The sequence below is a fragment of the Leptinotarsa decemlineata genome, unplaced genomic scaffold (assembly GCF_025532065.1).
Source record: "Leptinotarsa decemlineata unplaced genomic scaffold, Ldec_3_MD MMD2_tig00026340_RagTag_RagTag, whole genome shotgun sequence".
Lineage (NCBI taxonomy): Eukaryota > Metazoa > Arthropoda > Insecta > Coleoptera > Chrysomelidae > Leptinotarsa > Leptinotarsa decemlineata.
Genome location: NW_027412694.1, coordinates 8,699,349 through 8,716,460, shown reverse-complemented (window position 1 = coordinate 8,716,460; position 17,112 = coordinate 8,699,349). Strand labels below are relative to the sequence as shown.

At 34.9% G+C, this 17,112-nt stretch overlaps 1 protein-coding gene across 3 annotated transcripts in view; it reads right to left on the bottom strand.

Annotated features, from left to right (window-relative positions):
* Positions 1–17,112, bottom strand: part of LOC111502320 (scavenger receptor class B member 1) — a 277,624-nt gene that overhangs the window by 91,290 nt on the left and 169,222 nt on the right. The window contains exons 1-2 of one of the 3 annotated variants that reach the window (XM_023156386.2): positions 13,128–13,261; positions 11,084–11,415 (exon numbers count right to left, since the gene is read on the bottom strand). The exons of 1 other annotated variant lie outside the window; for it this stretch is intronic. In XM_023156386.2, the coding sequence (XP_023012154.1) occupies positions 11,084–11,237 (154 nt within the window). In that variant the 5' untranslated portion in view covers positions 11,238–11,415; positions 13,128–13,261. Of the gene's footprint in view, positions 1–11,083; positions 11,416–13,067; positions 13,262–17,112 lie in introns of those variants that run through there. One more of the 3 variants, XM_023156385.2, reaches the window with a different exon arrangement.

The window sequence follows — 17,112 nt, the reverse complement described above, 5'->3', positions numbered from 1 at the left end:
CTCATTTCTGCCGTGCTATTTATAGTACTGATTTTTCGGGCACTTTCTGTAATGGCGGGTTCGCGCGTACTTCCCGCGCGATTTGGTTGACTTGGCTCCGTTTTGGCGCTTTTCAATTCTGTGTGTCAGATCTTTGGTAGATATGTTTTCTCTTTCTATCTGCTGACTTTCTCTTGGTGTTTGTATATTTTGTATTGGTGTTTGTATATTTGTATGTATATGGCTTCGAAATACATTCTTGTTGAATAATGATTCGACTTTGGTAGCCTCTTGGTATTTTCGAACAGGTTCTTGTGTTCCCCGTCGGACAGTGCATTTTCAGCGACTGCAGACTTCTCGGTCTGTCCCAGTCGGCAACTCCGCTTCTGCTAGCCTAGGCGGTTACCAATGCTTCTTTTTGTCGGACCGATATAGACACAGTTATAAGGAATCCTGTAAACTTTCGCTGATTCGAGTGGATTTCTGCTGATCTCAGATACTCTGATATTTTCTTCATTGGTTTGAAGACGGTGTTAATTTTCCCCGTCTTTAGAACTTTTCGATTCAGTTAGTGACACCTTCTATGTATGCCAGATCTATGTCGAGGCGACAAACATTGTCGGATATGCTGCAGAAACATATTAGGAAGACTAAGACGTACTTCCGAGACTCCACTGACTTCATCAAACATTTGAAAGGCATCACCTTGGAGGAAAACGATATTCTAGTTAGCTTCGATATTGTCTCCCTATTCACAAATGTGCCACTCGAGGAATCCCTGAGACACATAGAGGAGATCTTTTCACAAGATATCGACTCATTTCAACATTCACCAACGACAACATATTTTCAGTGGAATAAAACCTTTTTTGAACAAGTTGATGGAATCGTCATGAGCAGTCCACTTAGCCTAGCAGAGGCGAATGTCTACATAGAAAAATTTGAAGAAAAATCCATTCAAACATTAGATAAACGACCGAAGCACTGGTTGAGGTATGTAGTTGACACGTTCGTTATTTGGAGCCATGGAGAAGAATAACTTCAGAACTTCTTGAATCATCTGAATAGCTTGATGTTTCAGTCAAGCGGACGGCTACGACAGAGAAGACAAAATCCGCGTTACGCGTCCAAGGGAGAAGAAGAGAAACACCAGTGAAGATCAAAACCCGGAAACCAATCAATACATACAAAGCCACTTGTTGATTTCTGAACTTCTCTTTGCTCATTCAAGGAACACGTTATTCTGAGATTTCCACTAAACAGTGCCATATAGACCAGCGCTGAAAGCCTTTAAAAAAGGTTACACACTGAAAAAAATTATAGTAGAATGAAACCCATAGGAAAAGAAAAATGATATAGGTAACAAAAATAAAAGAAAAAATAAATTACGGCCAATTGAGGTCGGGAAGTGTGAGACGGTGAGTTTTTAGATATGAACATTGGTTCATCTTGATTTCCGGCAAAACTACAAGTCCTATAGAAAAAAGTTGTAGGTAATAAAAAGACCTACAAGATTTGTAGATACATTTTCTTCACATAACCTTGAAATTTATGTGAAAAATGTAAATAACAAAGTTTTTGATTTTTTACAATTTTTGTCACGAAATTTGGTGAAAACTTGTCTTTCTATGCACCAAACATACTGTGATTCAATATCGAAAAAGCATCCAAATTTCCAATGGTAAATTCACTTGTCAAAATATCTGCTTGTTTCAAAATATGGTGGTATTTTTTTCGTTGAAATCTCTATTTTCTGATAGTGTACGAAAAAAAATCCGTTACTATGGTAAATGTTCTCAGAAAATGCAAAAAAACTCGAGTCCATAGATTTTCTTTAACATTATGTTCAGTTTTGAGCTAGTTTTTTAAATCAACAATTTAATTACTCGTATAATGTACCATTCCATGTTACAATGAAGAAAAAAATTATATATCCGTAAAAATCAAGATTGCAAAAAAAATGCAAAAATAGTTGTTCAATATATTCAAGTTAGAATTTGAAGAGAATTTCATCTAAAAATGTGACTGATACATATTATTTTCAGTGAAAGAGCTGGTTAACTGAATTCAAATTACATTTTTGTCATAGAAAATTTCATACATAAATATATCTGTGAGTCGTAATCTTGAATTCAGATACTTTTTTTATTATGTTATACATTCATTTCAATATATACATTAGTTTTTGTTTCTTTTATTGCATTCCTTCTTCGTTAGACTCGACAAACCTTTCCAATTCTAATAGATCTTCAAAATCTTCAAGACCATCACCGTTTTCACCACCGACGAAGTCTGCATTGCTTCTTCACTAAATTTCATCTGAATCATTAACTTCCTCGTAGGTTTTCTTTCCACATTAAGGCATTTTTCAGAGACATGACAATTTGAGCATAAATTTGTGCATTTTAAACCATTTTTTCGGCAGCCACATTTTAAACTGTTACATCAAGTTCCATATCTGCAGCAAATATTTCCAGAAATAATTTTTTTCTGCAAATTTGGGCAAAATGACACTTTGATGTTGATTCCAGCCCCAAACTGTTGCTGGCAGTTCGTTACCCAGACAAGTTTGAAGCTGATCACAACACAACAAAGTTTTTGTTTCGGGGTTGAAATTAGATGATTTTAATGTATTTCTACGTGTTAAAACCGAAAGTGACCATAAAAATTATATATTAGCTCTTGTTTTCAAGATATAGTATCATTATATTATATATATGTATATTGAGTTTTCAACAAATGAAATATTTCATCACCAACAGTTGGTACACATGTTTGTTTACATAACACCCCTCTCATCAGCTGTTCTTAAGTAGTAAACATAACCTATGTGAGTTTGTCAATTGTACGCAACTGGTTGCTATTGAAATTATCGTGTGAAGTTGATTTTTAAATTAATTTAAGTGCTGATCTGAAATGCCTCGAAAGTGTGTGAATTCTGTCAATAGCTTTTGCTATATATGTGGTGAAATAACATTTAAGGCTCAGAAACGTAAAATGACACCTATCGTTAAGACATCCTATGAACATTATTTTGGTGTGAAAGTTGGGGACCAAGATAAATCATGGGCTCCTCATATATGTTGTAATTCTTGTTCCGTCATATTGCGAGAGTGGCTGAAAAATAAAAACCAGGCAATGGCTTTTGCAGTACCTATGGTTTGGCGTGAGCCTACCAATCATACAGACGACTGTTATTTCTGCTTAACTCCTCCCATTAAGCAAGGTTTATCTATGAAGGAAAGAGGAACGGTTAAATACCCTAATCTCCCATCTGCTCTTCGGCCTGTACCACACTCAGACAATTTGCCAGTCCCTTCTCCACCCCAAAACTATGAAATTTTAGAGGAAGGTGATGAAGACTGTTTAGAAGGAGCAACCCATCCTTCTACATCCTATGACCCTGATTTTGAGGTAAGCGATAGGTCTAGTGATCCGCACAGAATTAGTCAAGCAGAGTTGAGTGACCTTATAAGAGATCTTCGCTTGTCTAAGGAAAAGGCTGAGCTGTTAAGGTCAAGACTACAACAGTGGAATCTTCTAAAACATGATGTGAAAATATCTCAGTACAGACAGCGTCAAAAAGATTTGCTTCCTTTTTTTGAGAAAAAAGAAAACCTCGTAGTTTATTCTGATGTTAATGGTTTGATGGACTGCTTGAATTTGGATCACACTCCATCTGAATGGAGACTGTTTATAGACTCTTCAAAACTAAGCTTAAAAGCTGTACTTCTGCATAATGGAAATCAGCTACCCTCTATTCCTATAGGTCATGCAGTTCACATGAAGGAAACGTATATAAATATGAAAACACTTCTCCAATCAATCAAATATGAACAACACAAGTGGCACATCTGTGGTGATCTGAAAGTCATTGCTATACTCCTAGGAATACAATTAGGGTTCACCAAGTACTGTTGTTTTTTGTGTCTGTGGGACAGTCGAGATAGAAAATCTCACTATAAAAAAATGAACTGGCTTACACGAGACCTAAACCCTAATGAGAAAAATGTAGTTTACGAGCCTCTTGTAGATCATAAGGATGTTCTCCTTCCCCCATTACATATTAAGTTGGGATTAATGAAAAACTCTGTGAAGGCCATTGACCAGGAAGGACAAGCTTTTAAGTACTTGAGAGCAAAGTTTCCCAGGTTGAGTGATGCTAAAGTCAAGGAAGGCATCTTTATTGGGCCTCAAATCCGTGAAATCGTAAATGATCCTGCTTTTGACATGATTTTAACAGGAAATGAAAAAAGAGCCTGGAAAGCCTTTAAGGGGGTTGTACATGGGTTTTTAGGTAACAAAAGAGATGATAACTTCACAGCATTGGTTAAAGAGCTTCTTCAAGCTTACCACCAACTTGGATGCAACATGTCCTTAAAAATTCATTTTCTTCACTCTCATCTTAATTTCTTCCCACAAAACTGAGGAGCTGTGAGTGACGAACATGGAGAAAGATTCCATCAAGACATTGCCTTAATGGAACAGAGATATCAGGGCCGTTGGAATGAAGCAATGCTTGCAGACTACTGCTGGTCTGTGTGTAGGGATGCTCCAGAAGTGTTTTATAAAAGACAAGCTAAACGACAGCGATGTTACAATGAATCGGATGGACTTAATTGAAATTTGGTGGTACAAACTTCTTTTATTTGTCAAAACACTAAGGATAATGTTTTTTTTTATTAATTTTGTACTTAAAATATTCTAAAAGAAACATAACAATATTGTTTTATGTACTTTCACTTTTCACGTATAGTATAACTACTCTTTAAGATTAAGTACTGTGTATCTCAAAAACCAGAGCTAATAAAAATTTTTCATTGTTATTTTCGTTTTTATCACCCCAACATTAGTAGAAATTGACTAATTTGGTGTAGCAAACATTCAAAAAATATTTTTTTGTTGTGTTGTGATAATATGCCCTGTAGTAATGTTGTTCTGCTGCACCTTCTATTGGTGGGAGATTTGCCAATACGAAAAATGATTGAATTTTTTCCAATTGATATTTTCGAAATCTTAATTGATTCATTGTATTTTTTACACTCAAGTTTGAATAGATTGGATTAAATGTAATGCATTTTTTTCGATATCTTCTTTGTTTGCATCTTTTTTATAAAAAATATTAACCGAAGAAAGGTATCCTGAATTTATTATTAGATAATTCGGCTAACATTTTTTTACAAAAAAGATGCAAACGAAGAAGATATCGAAAAAATGGATTACAATTAATCAGATCTATTCATAAGCGTAAAAATGATAATTTAACACGAAGAAGTGCCATCAAAGAGAAAAAAACTGATGTATTGAAAAATTTTATAATGGATGGATAACATACTCAGTAAAAAATATCGAAATTCGAGAGTACGATTTACAGGTATATTTATATACCTGCTTCTATACTGAAAAAAAATTGTAACAGTTACGTTTTTTAGATGGAATTCCCTTTAAATCAATCTTATCTTTAATATTTTGCAATCTAGATGTTTCATAGATTTTTAACTTTTTTATTCATCAATGTAACATGGAATCTTACCTTATACGAGTGATTACTGTATATTTCAATCAATGGCTCAAAATTGAACATACTGCTTAAAATAAATTGGATTGGAGTCTTTTTCGTTTTTTGCATTTTCTGACAACAGTCATTATCACCACCCTATCAGAAATAAGGGATTTTAACGAACAAAAAGTCCACTGACTTTTTTGAAAAGGCAGATACTTTGACACGTGAATTTACGATTGAAAAGTATGGTGCTTTTTCGATATTTAATCAAAATAAGGTGAAAACATGAATATTTCAAATTCAAAAAATCACAGTGTGTTTGGTACACAAAAAGGCAAGTTTTCACCAAATTTCGTGACAAAAAATTTATAAAAGATAAAAATAAAAAGGCAAAAACTTGGTTATTTCAATTTTTCACATATATTTTGAGGTTATGTGAAAAAAGTGTAGATATTTTTATTAGTTACAACTTAGCTATTGAAATTGTAGCTCCACAGAACTTGTAGTTTTGCCGGAAATCGAAATAAGCTGATTATTACCCTTACAAACTCACCCCTTCCCTCTTCTAGACCTCAAATCGACCGTAATTCATTTTTCTTTTAATTTTTGTTAAATCATCTTCCATTATCAATGGGTTTCATCCTACTATAATTTTTTTGGTTTTAAATATTATCGACCTTGGTCTAACATTGTGTTGTGAATCGAAAGTTTTTCACAATTTCAATTGGTTGAAGTGAGAATTTATATAAGGAATTTTTATAATCATTTCTTAGTTATAATTGCTGAGATAATTGACCTGGGATAGATAAATAATTCAAGACAAAATGGTTTTTCAATTCATTGAACTATCATGAACTGAAAGTCTGAGTTTTATGAAACAATACTTGTTGACGTTTCGCGATTTCAAGAAAAATTGATAAAGAATTCAACAAAAATTTAGTTATGATCGACTCATCATGCAGTTTTCTTCGCTACGAAGCCACTTATTGATTCTCGAACTCTTCTTTGTTTGACGAAATAACAAAAGGATAAAAATGTTTGAGATTACATAACAAAAATATTAGCATGATCCTTGCTCATAGCACAATTATCTATTTGTTTGAAAATTGATTTGGTATTCCAAACGAAATCATTTTTATTGTTAGGTCAGACATTTACATTATGTGCTTTGTATTTTTATTGGAAAATTACTCCTGATTCAATTTTCTTTCGTGTCATATTGATTGTACTCTTTTATGCATGCGAAAAAATGTACATATATATTACCTCCGATACGGAAATGTTGATTGGTAAACAAACATTAGCGAAAAAAAAACTTTGTGAGCGTTTCGAGAAATACCTTTGTCAAGTCCATTGCTTATTTTTTTGTATATCAAGCCATACAAAGCTGTATTATTATAAAAAGTTCTTCATTTCTTGAATAGGGAATATTTTTCTTAAAATAGATGAAAATTTTCAGGAAACACGTTTTTACTTTCTACTTTTTCATGCATACAGTGTGTTTCAAATTCCATCCTCACCATTGGGATCTCGGAAACTATGAGAGATACGAAGATGGTTGAATTAGGGCAAATTTGTGCATTTACCTGACTAACGATATGCCGTTGAGAAAGTTCTGAAATTCCGAGTATATCCGGAGATATCCGGAAAACAGTAATTTCAGAAAATGTTTTTTTTCTGGCTTCATTCTTCAAAAAATTCTGAAATAAATTGCACTTCTACATTGCCACTTTTTGCCTGCTACATAATGGTGTTTTCAGATTTGCTGTCCGACGTTTCGACTTCAGGCCATCATCATCAACTTATGATATGATACATCAATGATGTATCATTATTTTGTTGAAATTGGAGATATTGAAGAGATATTGAACAGTGTTAGAACATCGGAAATGTACTTGAACTATGTTCAAGTTATTGGATCAAAATCTTACCGAGTTTGGTTCATTTGAAAAACCGAGGAGAAAATACGGAGACAGAATGAACCAGGAAACTAAGGAAAATTTGATAAATGAGGTATGTAAAGTATGTATGAGGTAAGTTAAATATCGTGTCCTTTTCAATAAAAATTATTGATTTGCAGATAAACATATGAACCCGGGGAAATCTACACCTTGTATTTGGAAAGTGGGGAATTTAAAAAATCGATATGTTCACACTAAAGCAATTTGCTTAACAAATTTCGACTATTAGGGATTATTTATTAACAGAATAAACTTAGTGTTTTTGGAATATAATCCAAAAACTAAAATTTATACAGATATTCAATGTTATGCTCAAATTAGCTATCATCATTGAAACAAAAAAAAACATTTGGTCAAAAATCTTCAGTTAATAGCATACTGTTTTTTCAGGCGTGTTCTGTCACAAAAATCGAAAATTGGGTGCTCCACGATATGAACGATCGGCAGACCTTGTCGCGTTTCGAGGCCTGTTTTTTTTTCTTTTGCGCAACCAAAAGGATCCTTTGTCAGGTGTGATGAAACGTGGATCCCTTACGACAAGGTACTGGTCAACAGTCAAGGTCAAGAGTTCGATTCCTGTTCCACGACAACTCCCGTTCGCAAGTTTAACAAATTACCGTTCGAAAATTAATCGAATTGAGCGTCGGAAGTTCTGCCTCACCCACTGTACTCCTCACATCTCACACCAACATACCAGGCAAAAACGGATTTCGTCGACTTCATCGAATCTCGAGCACGCAATTTTTATGCTGAAGGAATTATTCGTTGGCAAAAGTACACTGATTCAAATGGCGCTCATTTCGATTGAATTGAATAAGTATTCACTGGGATATCACATTTTGCTATAGACTGATAAAAACGAACACAACCTTAGAAAAAAAACGTTAAGTAATAACAGTTAAAGTAATTGAATTACTTATAGTAATTGAATTACTTATATGAAACATTCATTTGCTCAAGGATCTCATTTCAAAATTTTGATTTGGAAGAATCCGACACTTTTATCAAGAAATATTATTTCAAATAAATTTTGTTTTGAATCCATCGTCTTTTCCAAGTTGAATATCTTCGCAATTATAATTTTGGAATATCATTAAAATTTCTCAGGAACATTTTAACTCCAACCTATTGAATGAATGATACTCTTATATATGACACTATGGCACACCTATTAATCTCAATAAGATGGGTTGATGCAACATCGAGAGGGACATGGTACCCCTTAATAAAACTTTCGTTTTCCCCGAAAAACCATACCCGTTACTATAAAGTATTTCATTTATTCAACCGTTCTCAAGGTTGAGTATTAGTGGAGTTTCATCCCAACACCAAACCGTTATTTTAACACCTCCATATATGTTTGGATCACCAAGTGATCATCTTCAAGAGGAAGATAGATAGTTTAATCTTCCATCACTGTCACATGCCTTATGCCCAAAATTTTCGAAAAAATCGCATGGCTTGAGCTAACCGATATGCCGACATCGTCAGCAACTTCTCTAATATTGATTCTCAATAACGATTTTCTTCACTTTCCCAACATTTTCATCTGACTCAGAGTACAATCACCGTATGCCACTATCAACATATCATTTTTTTTGAGTACTCAGTTTCAGTTTTTACACAAAATTGGATGCAAATTTTTTTTATCCACTTATTTCGAAGCAGAAAATCGCCGGACACGCAAAACACTTTTAACTTCCATGCCTCTCGCCAACAAACTAAACGTGAAATAAACAGAAATAAACAAAAACAGAAATAAACAAAATAAACAGCTGAAACTGTGAGCATATCTTCTAGACGAGTGTACCAACATAAACAAGTCAATAAAATATTCTCGGACAGTCAAACGGCGTTGGAAGCTCTTGGCTCCTACCGAGCAACGTCTAAATTGGTGGCAAATTGCCAAAAACGACTCTTCTCGATAGGAAGACTCAACAGATTATCTCTGGTCTTGATTCCTGGCCATACTGACCTGCTGTTTTCCTTGCAAAGGAGGGTGCTACAAGCAGCTTCATCGGACCAGAACCTGTCATTTGCATCGCTTCGAAGCTTGATATGAAACAGTTATTGCAGGGATGAGGCGGGTTGGCTGTTCTTGTTCATCATTCACTGCCTAAACCCCTGTGCAAGCTTTTTTGGCGAGTACATAGGCTTGGGATATGGGGGTTGAGCATACCGGCCATTAAATGCCTGCTTCCACGTAGTCCCGCTGGATACGGGAATCTGTTTTTCCGTTAACCAGCTGTCGCACCCCTACGAACGACAACCCTCAGAAGTCGAAACTTGTGTGAGCTAAGGATTAACGAGGTCTTACCTTTTAACGTGTGATTCCTAACACGGGTTGGACGATAGCAAGTGAAGATCGATCGTTCAGACTAGGGCTTGAACCACCGACCAACACGGCAGTCAATTCGAGTGAGTGAACAAATCACCCACGCCGAACCGCTTGGCTACCGACCGACCTATGGGAATGGCAGAATCACTTGTGGTTCTGTTATTCCCTAACTGAATGGCATTCCAACGATGGCTTAATCTTAAGGTGTGTATCCGTTCCGAGAGGATGAATGACACTGAGCCTATCAGCTGTCACTACGGAACCTTCGAGATACCGGGCGCCTTCTCGTCGTAGCATCGCCTTGTCACGGCGATGCTACGTAATGGACCTTCTTTCCCTAGCTACTCGTGGGACTTTCATGGACAGAGTAAACTTCAAAATTCTTTCTGACGCTGAGTCTACAGAGGAGATGGATGTCGAGCTTACGACTCCAACTGACTTATCTGTGAATTTAGATCTAGAGGGCGAGCTTCTCAACTCTCCAACTCCTGATCCAATGACTGAATCTAAAAAAAAAAAGGTTTGGTGGTGCAACCAGGAAACAACTGAGTAGTCTCTTCAAGAGCGGGGTACCCTATGAAACCGCCTTGCACCTAATTCTGGAGCGGCGTACTCAGAATCTGTCTCAGGTGGAGGAACAAACCCCCCATGAGCAGGTTAGCAAACGTTTGCGTTCAAGTTATGATTCACCAAAACCAGAGGCCAAAGAGCCCTGCACGGGTGAATCTAAGGCATCGTCAGGTGTAGCTTACGTGCAAAAACCCTCATATGGGAAGATTGTAGTGGGTATCATCTGACCTGAAAAACCACTCACCATATAAACTAATCGGCTTCGTTAAGAAGCTGGGTTGATTTGGTCGAATGTGAATAGGTGTGAGCCACAATAAACCCTTGCGGGTTGCGGCGGATAGTCGAATAGACCCACTCACTTTGGACCTACCCTAATCTAACCTAACCAACATAAAAAAATTGCTAATCGAATTTACGAAATTTGAACATTCACCTCATATTTTTAACAGTCCTCGTACATATTCAGAAAAAAAATTGTGTAATTTAATATCCGCAAGAAAAGTAGTTGCACCAGATTAACTAAATTTTCTAATTTAAGTCTAAAAGAAACATGGATAATATACAAATTCAATCTCCTCACAAACTACCTCTCTCAAACATTCAAAAACAAATCTCTCTTCATTGTGCCACTTTGAACTAAAGGACCTGCAGCGTCTAACGGATGTTTCAAAAAATTAAAATAAAAGAAGTGTAAAATACATCCCACCACCATTTTCATTTTAAGCCACTTACTTCTATATTTAGTGGCAGTGCTCCAGGATGATTTCAAATGCCGTTTCTGCAGATGTTCCTTTGTTTTATTGTGACTTGCGACATTTGGAGAAGTATTAACGGCATCGTATGTTTTCCCCACGAATTTATTCCAAAGCGTTATGAACTCTTTCATCTTCAAGTTTCCGAGTCAAGTTCAAGTTCAATATCGATATTTATGTGGTAGTTAACGATCGAGCGTAGTCGCTTGTTTTGGAGTCAAGATCACACACTCAGTGTGAGGTCTCTGGGTTACCTGGACTGGATTGCCTGCCTCCTTTTACTGAGTTGATTCGAACTTGTAGACTGGCGAACTGTGGGGAATGTGAAATTATATGATTCAAAATATTGTTGAAAATATTATCCAATACTTGATTAGAATATACAAACTCTTTAATGATAGTTCATTTTCAGTATTCAGAAAGTTAGAATTCAACTGATGGAAATTTATATGGTTTATTTCGATATGAACAAAAAAAAATTTTCAACGTACTTATACCACTGCGATTTTTACTGCTAATAGATTTTGAATTTCAATATTCTCCAATTAATTGATTTATATGATTCCACGTGAACTGTTAATTTCAATACTAACTGGAATTATATTGTTTACTCGGTATTTTTTCAATTATCATGAAGTCATCAAATGGAAAAATATCTGAATTAAATCACTGCATGGAAAAAATTTAAAAAAGTCAACAATATCAATTCTCTTTTACTGTACTTTTCTAATACTGTCATTATATAGAAGGAAAATTTTGTCGATGTTTGTTTGAAGTACACAAGTGGAATTTAAAATACCGAAAAGTATATTACATATCCATCTACGAATGATAATTTATTTTTAAGGTATCTATGATAACGCTTTTTGGAATATTTTGTGAATTAATACCAAAATATTTTTGATGCTGTACAAATTTTAGTATTCTCAATTAGGTAGTCATAATATCAGTTCATCGCCTGTTTAATTTAATGATAATTGAAAACAAATACTACTTATAATGATAATAATAATAGTAATGATAGAAATACCTCTTTATTCACCATAAAAAGTATAACTGAATAGGCAAAGAGAGCTTTCAGAATAAATATGAATAGGTGAAGTATTAGCCAAGGCTGTTTTTCAACTCAGCCTGGAAAAAATTACTCAGTACTTTTCAATTATCATGGAGACATTAAATGAAAAAAAATATGAATTGAATGATTGTATGGAAAATATTTGAAAAACTCAATAATATAAATTTTTTAACTGTTCTTTCCTAATAGTAATCTGTTATTATATTGAAGGAAAATTTAGTCGAATTTTGTTTAAACGGCCTTAGTGGAATTTGAAACACTGAAAAGTATATTACATATTTATTTATTAATGATAATTTATTTTAAAGGTACCTATGATAACGCTATCCAGAATGTTTTGTGAATTTTCGTTGATATTTCTCAAAAGTAATTATTCTCAATTGGGTAGTCATAATATTAGTTCATCGCCTGTTTAATTCAGCGATGATTGAAAATTGATACCATTTATATCGTTTACTCGGTACTTTTTAATTATCATGAAGTCATCAAACGGAAAAATATCTGAATTAGATTATTTCATGGAAAATATTCAAAAAAAAATCATTAACATAAACTTCATTAAAAACAATTTTATTTACATCTACTTTTCAACTTTTAACTATTATGTTATTCACGTCAATAAATTGGATGTATACTTTCAAAATGAAATAATTGTTTATGAACTCAACTAATTGAGACTACTTTGAGAATTATATATCGATAATTTTTGAGACCATACTACATTGTTATTGGCAAATGGCAAATTGTGTTTATTGTTCCAGACACTTTTAGGCATCAAACATATTTTTTTAATTCAACCCTTGTCGAGTGAAAATATATTGAATTTTTTGTGTGATTTTTCTGCTATCCGACAAGTTCCAAAACAATACAACACTGTTTGTCAACTCACTTCTTGAGCGTGCTTAAAATCCAAATGAAAACACTTCACTTTTCACTCATCAAAACTCACCCCAAACTTCAAGTCACATACATTAGACAGCTGATTATAACGCTCAAGCACTTATATGTCTAATCAGTTTTCCGCCAAGTTTGTAAATATATAGTTCGTTATTACTGTTGTACTTTCACTAGCCAATGAGATAGCACACACTGGCTAAGCCCCACCACTACTAACAATCCAGCGTGATTCTGTTGTTCCATGTCGTCACATATTATGCAGGACTGATTCAATATCAATCGGATCACACTGATTTGGCGAAAATTCATTTGAGGATGTCATTTCTCGCAATAGAACCAAGATTAAACGAAATATGGAAATGTCGCAATATCTGGGTATTACACAAGGGTGCACCGAGGGGGTTGTTAGGATGCATCCCTCTGTCTCTCCCTCCCCGATATACCGAAAGTTGACATGAAAAAACTGAAAAGCTAGCTTCTTGAAAATACTTCTAAATAAATTAGATATTTTGTATGAAAAAAAAAAAACAAAAAACTATTTGAATTATTCGTTCAGGTAAATTGGTAAAGATGGATATACAGTGTGTCTCACTTATAATGGAAACACCCCCGTATCTTCCGTAATATTCGAGATAGAATGATGAAACTCTCAGGACTGATGGAAATGCTCAAAATGCATATACCACCTGAATGGAGTTGGCCAAAGTGATATACACTGTCCGCCACTCGCGATGGAACACCCCATTTTTACGGTAAAACATATTAGGGGGCAAAATAGGCTCAAAATTCCTTCAGATTCGTGATCAGGACTACCAACTCACTACGATTATACTTTTTTCTTGAAAAAAATTTCAAATTTGTTTCACTTCTCATGGAAACACCCCCGTATCTTTCGTAATAATTGAAGTAGATTTTTTTTGGTTTTGACATCAAAACATGAACGGAATTGTTTAAGAGAAAATTGACTTTTGTTTTCACATAGATAATTTATTTTTTATTTTGTTATCAGGAAAGTTATTCTTTATCAATAATAGAGAAAATGGTAATTTTGTAAGAGGAACGGAAACATGTAATCAGTGAGGTTATAGGATGCTTAATTTTAGTTCATATTCTCATTTTCCCATTATTTAAATAAAACAAGGATATTTTGTGGCGAAAAATGTTATGTAGTTCAAAATTCTTTCGAAGTACTACTTTCAAAATCACATTTTCAATTAAAAAACAAAACAATCAATTTCAAATGATTTAACTGTTGACAATTTTATATTTTCATGCCTCCTATGAAATTTCCCTCCAATCGAACACATTTTTCTATGCGCCTTCTATTATTTCCTCCATCAACTCTTCTCAGTTCTCTAGGTGTGATTTCTCTACACGCTTGTATAATTCTTGCACGGAGATCTTCCTTATTTGTTGGCCTAACCTTATAAACTTTATTTTTCAAGTTTTCCCACAAACAAAAATCCAGTGGAATATAATTTGGGGATCGTGGTGGCCATACTACGAGAGGGCTATTGGGTCCTATCCATTTCATAGGTAGATTCCTATTCAACCAAACCCTTGTTATGCCACTAGTGTGAACTGGTGAACCATCTAACTGAAAAATCATGCTGTGTCTCACATCCAAAGATAGTTCTTCCAACACATCGAAAAATGCATTTTCGAGAAAATCAACGAATAGTCGTCCGTTTGAATTTAGATCGAAAAAAAATGGCTCGACAATATTTTCGTTCAGGATACTACATTACATATTAACTTTCTGAGATGTTTGGTCTCTACAATTCACCACCCAATTTGGATTTTGTTCAGCCCAAAACCTCATGTTCTGGGAAGATAAACCATTCGTGGTAAAGGTAGGCTCATCACTGTATAAGATATACTTTAAAAAATTCGTGTCATTGAGATAATTTCCCTGCATCCATCAATAATACTCCATACGGCGGATTTCATCTCCTTCGTGCAAAGTATGTAAAAAATTTGGGTTTGAACGCATGCATTTTATTCCTCTTCAAACACCTCCATATTTTACTGCGGCTCATATTGAGTTGAAGAGATAAGTTTCTCAAACTAATTCAAGGATCAGCTTGATGAGCCACCAATATCGTATCATCATCAATATGATGTCTTACAATTTTTCTGTCCTTTGTTACTTGGCCGGTGCTCACGAATAGATTATATATTTTATGTACAGTTCCAGGGTGTACAGCTACCTCTAGCGGGTGTCCTCTATCGAATTCAGCGGCCGCTTCACGGTAAAACCTCACCCCTTCACCAACAATTAAAATAAATTAAATTTTTGCTTGAAGTGACAGACGTGCCATGTTGAAATTTGTCAGTCAAAATGAGCTGATATCAGTTGAAATGGGAACTTCAGAAATATTAAAATATGAACAGGAACTTACGAACAGAAAACAACTGGAACACAGGAACAATATCCAACACAAATACAGGAACAATAAACACAATGGGAACAAAAACACGGCAAAAACAACAGGAACAACGGTGATTCAAAGGACAACAATACTGAAAACAACAAATGCAATGAAAACTGGTCTGGGGGTTAATACAACAAGATCTTTCAACAATATTGTCAGGTTGATAGTAAATATCAATGAGCAACTGTTTTTCATGGTGATTTCAGGGCACCGCATGATTCAATGAAACTGATGTAATTCAAACCTTTCAAATGATTTCAGACAAGAATTATTCAGCAAGTAGGTAAAATAATTAATTCTACCTGTTCACTGAGTGCAATTTTTTCTTTAAAAATTAACAGTTGTTTCGGTGTTGCAATGAGTATGAAGATTAATTTTTTGCAGTTTTTGCTCATCAATCGAGAGCTTTCACTTCTGTTTGGGATGATATTTGGATGTTCAGCAACCAAAATTAGTTTTACGAATAATCTCTTTCAGTTATAATAGATGCCGCCATCGATAATTTTTCATTCACTGCTTCACACTATCTCGTTAATCTGAGAATGTGATGCTGTGATATTTTCCTCAGATATGCTCAAAATGGATGATAGCATCTCACAGCATCTGCATCTTTCATACCTGAGAGTACTCTCCAGATAGAATGAAGGGGTTCATGTATTGGAAGCGAACTATTTTGCGCCGGAATATGTTTTACCTAAAAATGGGGTGTTCCATCGCGAGTGGCGGGCAGTGTATATCACTTTGGCCAACTCCATTCAGATGGTAGGTGCATATTGAGCATTTCCATCAGTCCTGAGAGTTTTATCGTTCCACCTCGAATATTACGGAAGATACGGGGGTGTTTCCATGAGAAGTGAGACAAATTCGGATTTTTCAGAACTGAATTTTTTTCAGGAAAAAAGTGTATTCGTTGTAAGTTGGCAGTCCTGATCACGAATCTGAAGAAATTTTGAGCCTATTTTGCCCCCTTATTATGTTTTACCGTAAAAATTGGGTATTCCATCGCGAGTGGCGGACAGTGTATATCACTTTGGCCAACCAAATTCAGGTGGTGGGTGTATTTTGAGCATTTCCATCAGTCCTGAGAGTTTCATCGTTCCACCTCGAGTATTACGAAAGATACGGGGGTGTTTCCATAAGAAGTGAGACAAATTCGGATTTTTCAGGACTGAAATTTTTTCAGGAAAAAAGTGTATTCGTGTTGAGTTGGTAGTCCTGATCATGAATCTGAAAGAATTTTGAGCCTATTTTGCCCCCTTATATGTTTTACCGTAAAAATGGGGTGTTCTATGGCGAGTGGCGGACAGTGTATATCACTTTGGCCAACGCCATTCAGGTGGCAGGTGCATTTTGAGCATTTCCATCAGTCCTGAGAGTTTCATCGTTCTACCTCGAATATTACGGAAGATACGGGGGTGTTTCCATGAGAAGTGAGACACACTGTATAGATAGATAGATAATTTTATTAATCTCCATAAATCATTTACATGACATGATATAAGTCCAATGGTAGTCATAAAAATGAGATAAATATAATAGTTTGAATAGTCAGGTATTTACACATGAAACATAAAATAATTGATGGAGCATACACATACAAAT